Source organism: Cibotium barometz, chromosome 33, assembly GCF_041138505.1.
Source record: "Cibotium barometz isolate CiBa-2024 chromosome 33, ASM4113850v1, whole genome shotgun sequence".
In the NCBI taxonomy this organism is placed as follows: Eukaryota; Viridiplantae; Streptophyta; class Polypodiopsida; order Cyatheales; family Cibotiaceae; genus Cibotium; species Cibotium barometz.
In genome coordinates this window covers 11,132,083-11,138,566 of record NC_141078.1, presented here as the reverse complement: position 1 = coordinate 11,138,566, position 6,484 = coordinate 11,132,083, and the positions used below count along the sequence as shown (strand labels likewise).

At 44.0% G+C, this 6,484-nt stretch overlaps 1 protein-coding gene across 4 annotated transcripts in view; it reads left to right on the top strand.

Annotated features, from left to right (window-relative positions):
* Positions 1–426: 426 nt before the first annotated feature.
* The window catches only part of LOC147619293 (PX domain-containing protein EREL1-like), a 54,047-nt gene continuing 47,989 nt past the window's right edge, over positions 427–6,484 (top strand). For 2 of the 4 annotated variants that reach the window (XM_086772950.1, XM_086772949.1), the window contains exons 1-2: positions 427–616; positions 813–938. In XM_086772950.1, the coding sequence (XP_086629076.1) occupies positions 527–616; positions 813–938 (216 nt within the window). In that variant the 5' untranslated portion in view covers positions 427–526. Of the gene's footprint in view, positions 617–811; positions 939–6,484 lie in introns of those variants that run through there. The other 2 variants (XM_086772952.1, XM_086772951.1) reach the window with 2 other exon arrangements.

Here is a 6,484-nt window from a genome sequence, read left to right as displayed (position 1 = left end):
AATAAAAAAGTTGGCGATAACATCACGGCTTCAACCAATCAATCATATTGTGCTTTTTATGCTGGGAAGGATGAAGATGAAGAGTAAAATGTAATAGGAAGGCAACATAGAGCTCTAGGGTTCACAAGCTCACTAGTAGACTCACTCTAGACTCCAACTCTAGAGTCTAAAGGTGGCCCATGGCTGGCCTTAGGTTGTTGAGCATTCAAGAAGGTTCAATTGACCAGCTTCCAGGTCGCAAAAAGCTTTAACAAGTATGATTTTATATTTGTTAATATACATTATTTTCCCAAAAAAGTATAAAAAGGCTATCCTCCAATAGAAAGGCCATTTTTTTTCCTTTCTTTGACAAGGGCTATTTTTTTAACTTTAACCTTCCATTAAGGCTCCAAAATTTTCTTAAGAGAAATACACCTTAGAAAGACTTGCAAAAATTAACCCTGAAACAAGCAAACAAAGTAGTCCTTTATACAGAAAGATCTCACCACCACCACTCTGCGCGGATCGACCTGCAGAGCTTTTGACTATGGCGGGCAAGAGCCCCCCTCGTCATCGCCACGATGGGAGCTCTCCTCTTCCCCTTGGAATGGACTACAGCCCTGCTCCCTCCCGATTGGTAAATCATATTATACGCCCTTGCTTCTCATTAGAATCACAGCACGGATTTCAGCAAACCTCAAAGTCGTGATGCAGTTTTTTATTTTGGCTAATCATTGATGCTAATCTAGCTCTTTACAGCACTGGTTTCAGATCGATCAATTGCTAAATTTGATTTTCTTTCTGGTCTTAAAAAATGTTGTTAATTTTTCTAGACCGGACCCAATGCCGTGTGGCCTCATGATCCACGGACTGGCTGGAGTTACTGCGTTATGATCCCTTCCTGGACCATGCTCTCAGATGCGAAGGCTGCAGATTCCCACCTTGCAAATCCCATAGTGGTTGGTCTTTCTGAATCTTTCCCTGTCCACACATAGAGTGAAAGAAACACATTATCATGTTTTACTAATAATCATCAGTAATAAATATACTTTAATACATACAGGCTGTCATAGTTTTTTTCATACTCGCATGGAAAATATTCCATACTCACGTATGGAAAAACTTTCCATACTTCTGTATGCGTATGGTCACGTATGGAAAAACTTTTCATACTCTAGCCAAAAAAGAAAATGTTTTGCAATTTCTCTAGACATAGAGATTAGTTGTCAATGTGTGAAAGTCATGACGGATGAAACATGGTTAATTTGTGAAAACTATGATAGACTATCTATCATGGCTTTCACATACTTTAAGTCTCTCATGGTTCACTTCTTTGAAAATGGCATGTCTACCCTGTAATTGAAGAATCAAGTATGAAATCCCACATATGGAATTTCTCCAAGGTTTGAACCATACTTATTTCATAGTTCCAAACTCATACACGTATGTCGTATGGTTGCTATATGAAAAAACTAGGCCTACAAGTGACAGGTTTTGGCATTTGCCCACTCCACACTCCCTAGTCCACACTCCCTAGTCCCTACTTATGTAACATGTTACATGATACATCATTGATCATACATGTATGATGTAAACAAGTTACAGTAATATAAAGTCCGGAGTTTGGATTTGTCAGAATATGCAGCGGAGATGGGAACACACGAGCAAAACGCAGTGCAGAAAATCACAGCACAAGAGAGAGAGAGATAGAGGCGTGTAACTCTGCTCTATATACACAAGAAGATCCCGAGTATGATACAAAATGGAATGGGGGCTGGGGGCCATTTTATATGGCCCCCCATCAGCAGTCGGCCTGTTGTAGGGCAGCCGACTAGCCCTGAAACTCCACGACCAGCAAATATAGCTAGTTGTCCGCAGTAGGCCATCACATACATGGAGTCGTGGACCAGCTCCAGCAGTCGGCCAGCACATGGGCCTTCCTGCCAACCTTGGGAAGCCACCCAAGCCATAGAAAAATGGAAAAAAATAGGGGAAAAATACGGAGAGTGGGAAAAAATGAGAAAACACCTCATAAGGGCGGGCACACCCACAACAAAGGCCTTGGTGTATAAAAATAGACAGGAGATGACTTCTAACACCCCCTCTCAGCTCCTGGCTGTGAAACCAACCACAGGGAGCTAGGGTGCCGCTTGAGCAAAGCTTGAGATAGCGACTTCGTGAAGAGGTCCATCGTACTGTCCTCCGTCGAACAGAACTCTAGCAAGATGTCATCAGCAACGATCTGTTCACGAACAAAGTGCTTCTGGATGACCATGGGTTCCTCCAGTGGAAGCCCAAACCTGCTGTAAATTCCTGACTCAAATCAGACTTTCACTAAACCTAATTCGGATACATAGAAGTAAGACTGAAATCAGAATACACATGTAGATGACAGAAATGAGTCCGAATGCCATTACCGAACGCAGACGAAACTCCTTAATTCATCATATCAAAAACACAATAGTGCGGCTGATTAAAAGCCCGCATCAGTTACAAGTAGTTATAACCGCATTCCTTCATTAGAATGTCCCCAAGACATAATGAAAGTCCGACTAAGGTATTTTGCAAAAAGACTTACAAAAAGGAATTGCTAAACTTGAAAACTAAAACAAAGTAAAGTAATCTATGGTACTGTAAGTAGAGCCCTAACACTGGCACAGCCCAGTGGCCTGAGCCTGGCCAGGCGGACCCGTTTCCCATAATCCCTTGATCCGACAAAAAATTCTCTATTGATTTAGGATAGCAGCTTCCTACTTGATAGCAAACGGTAGTGCCTGGAACCAAATCCAAGGTACCGAACCTACGATGAAGCAGAAAAACCACCATCCCCCTCCTGAAATGCTCCATCCCCTTCATCCTCTGTTGCTGTATTTTTTCCCCGAAATCTATGCATCATCAGCCAAAGGTCTTGATGTCTTCACCAATTCAAACTGATTTTCCGTCTCCTCAGATGTACTAACCATCAAATTCGGACCCTTCCATATCACCTCCTGCTGCAACCACAGGTGACAATGCCTCTTGTCCTCCTATCTGCATATCCATTGCAAACACACCAGATTCCACTGGAACTGCATCCTTAACCTCCTGCAATGTCTGTTGTAACAATTGATTAGACAGCTTCATATTCTCTGCTTCAAGCTCTTTAATCCGCATGACATATTCCTCATCCACTTCAGAAGTAAACATAGCCTTCACCTCTTGATAAGGCTTTGAAATCCATTCCTCCATTTTCAATAGCAAACTTTCCCACAATTCTGATGCATGCTCTGTCACTGCTTTCTTCATCACTTCAACATCTTCAGTTGCCTTCACCTCCTGATAAGGCTTTGAAATCCATTCCTCCATTTTCAACAGCAAACCTTCCCACAATTCTGATGCATGCTCTGTCTCACTGCTTTCTTCATCACTTCAACATCTTCAGTTGCTATTATCACTCCTTGAACCTGATTCTCTTTCAAGATTTCCCCTTCTAACTTTGATAATGTAGCAATCTGAGACTGTAAAAACTCGTTCTCTGCATGAACTGCTGCCACTTTGTCCATTGTCTGAGTCCACTCAGACCTGCATTCTTGCTTAAACACCTCTGTCCACTGTCCGAACAATACTGTGGAATTCCGCACACCCAACAACTCCTCCTTATGTTGCTTCCGGAGCTGAACATTCTGCTCCTTCAAGTCCTCTATTTCCTTGTGCATGTCATCCAATCCTGCTGCTTCATTATCAGCTACCTGCTTTTCCAAAGCCTCCATAGCAGCCTTCTGTCTCTCTCCCTGCTTAGCTTGCTGCCTTATATAATGCTGTACTGAGTATAACTTTGTGATAGCCTCTTCAGGCCTCATGGCTACATCCAACCCTGTGGATATGATCATCTGAACTGCTGGTGCTACAGGAGTAGATGGTACAGAACTCCCTAAAGCCTGTAGTGCCACTCCGCCAGCGCCCTTTCGTTTTGGCATCTTTAACTTATGTCCGACGATAGCTGATTCAGGCTTGCTACCCCCTGCTTTATCTCCATCAAACACCACTAAAGAAGGCTTCTTTTTAGCCACTGCCTCTAACACCTCCTGCTTTGAATATCCGGTAGGACAAGCAGATCCGCTTCATCAGTTGCCTTCATACTTGACCCTGCCATGTATTGCAGCTTTCTCTTGAGACGCCTTCGGCTCTGCATGAGTAGGATCGGAACGAAGCCAATCCCTATATGTAAATAACCCGGCCATGTATGGGGCTAAACGGTCCACCGAAACTTGCCTCCTTTTATCCCGAAGCCCTGCATAGAACTGCAATTTCTCATGGAGAAGAGAACCCCAATCAATACTCAATCCTTTTTCTGCACTGTGCAGCACTGCATAAGATTCCTTACTCATATACAAACTTTTCACCAACATGCACACCTTGGATAAAAACCATGTACACTGCACTTGCCTCTGTGGAGATGCATTCCTGACCATGAAATACCCCTTTGTACCTTCGGGAGAACCAAACTCCACCCTCATCATCTGGTCGGTCACTTTTAGGACACTAGAATCCTTTGTATAAGGTAAATGAAATGCTGCTGCTACATAGTCTGGTGTTACCTGCATCTGTTGTGTGACAAACCCGCCTGTAGATTTCAGGTAGTCGAACTGCTCCTTTGCATGCGGATTCTTCTCCCACTCCGACCATGGAAGATTTGCAAATTCCCACAGCTTTATCCGCCTCAGCCAAGCTTCTGTCTCACCATTAGTCAGGTCCAGACAAGCCTCCTGCTCATCACCATTAGTCAGGTCCAGACAAGCCTCCTGCTCATCACCATCATCCTCAATCTCCACAGGACTGTTCTGACCCTCAACTAGCCCTATCTGAACTATCTCGTCCCCCGTTTTCTTAAAATTTTCTTTCCCTTTCTTCATTGCCGTCGGGGCAGAAACACTGCGGGTTTGGGGCATGTCTAGCAGCGCTAAGCTTCTCCTAAGCTCGTTCAAGCGGTCCAGCTTTTCTATGGCTGCATTCTGCATGGGCCGCTCAGAAGTAGGACACTTACTAATTTGAAACTGCGTCCCGTCTACCATCTCAAGAGATTCAAGTAGATATCCTATTCCCGCAACTCGAAAACCCCCAATCCTCATTTTGATGTGATTTAGGCGTTTCACACAAATCAAAGCCATCATGTTGAAATTTAAAAATCCCGAACGCCACGTCAGCACAAAACACTCCGACGCCTCGGATCCTCCCTTCGGAATCACCCCTTCACACATTGCGGACATGATCTCCACTTCATTCCACTGGTTGAGTCATCGTCGGACCTTCTATCCCGACCTGTTTCATGAATGCCCTTCTGGCCTGGGATAGCTCCATAAAATTTCTTGAGCCTGAATCCATTAACTGGTTTCAACACCTCCATTCCAAAATAGTCTGTCAGTCGGAATGTGCCTTGCCCTAAATCCTCTGTAATTTTATAAGGACCCAAATACCTAAGTTTGAGCTTACTAGGATGTGGTCCGAGCTTTGAGTTATACATCATAACCCAATCGCCCTTCTGAAAAATTTTAAACTTGATTTGCCTTGCCATCCATGCTTGTCTCCTCTTTTGTATCACCTCCGCTGTAAGAGCACTAAGTAATCTATCTTCATCCAACTGTATAACAGCTGCTCCTGCCTGTGCTTTAATGACTCCTCTGGTGACAATCTATATTCTGAAGAAATCCTCAGTGTCGGAACCACACTCCATGGGAACAACCGCTTCTATCCCATACACCAATCGGAATGGCGTCATGCCAGTGGACACTTTGAAAGCAGTCCGAAGGGACCACAGAGCTGAATCTAATTTATCATCCCAATGCTTATAGTGATCTGCCACTATTTTCTTCAAAATCCTGAGCAAAATCTTGTTTGAACTCTCCGCCTGTCCATTTGCCTGCGGATGATACGGGGATGATTTCTTGTGTACGATCATGTGAGTCCTGGTCAGCTCCTGAATTACTGAATTTAAAAAATGTGTCCCCTGATCAGAGACCAACTCCACAGGACATCCAAACCTAGTCATTATGTTCTTGTATAGGAACCTTGCTACACTAGCTGCCTTGTTGTCTCTCAAAGCCACTGCCTCTACCCATTTGGTGGCATAATCAGTAGCCACTAGTATATACCTAGCACCTATTCTGCTAGCTCTTGGCTTAATTGGTCCTACAAAGTCAAGCCCCCATTTCCGAAATGGTTCCAAAGGCATTATTGGATGATCTTGCATTCTATCCGATGATCCTGGCTGTCCCATTTTCTGACACTGTAGACACTCTCTGGAGAACTTATGAGCATCTTTAAGTACCAGAGGCCACCATAAACCAGCCTGCAGGATTTTCCGGCCTGTAATCTCTCCTGAGAAATGTCCGCCAGCATTGCCACTGTGAGCCTCCTTCAATACAGCTTCCTGCTCTTCATCAGGCACACACCTGCGTATAATATGATCAATACCTCTTCTGTACAAACATCCTGCAATGACTAGAAAAGGTCTGCTCTTCAAAGCAAA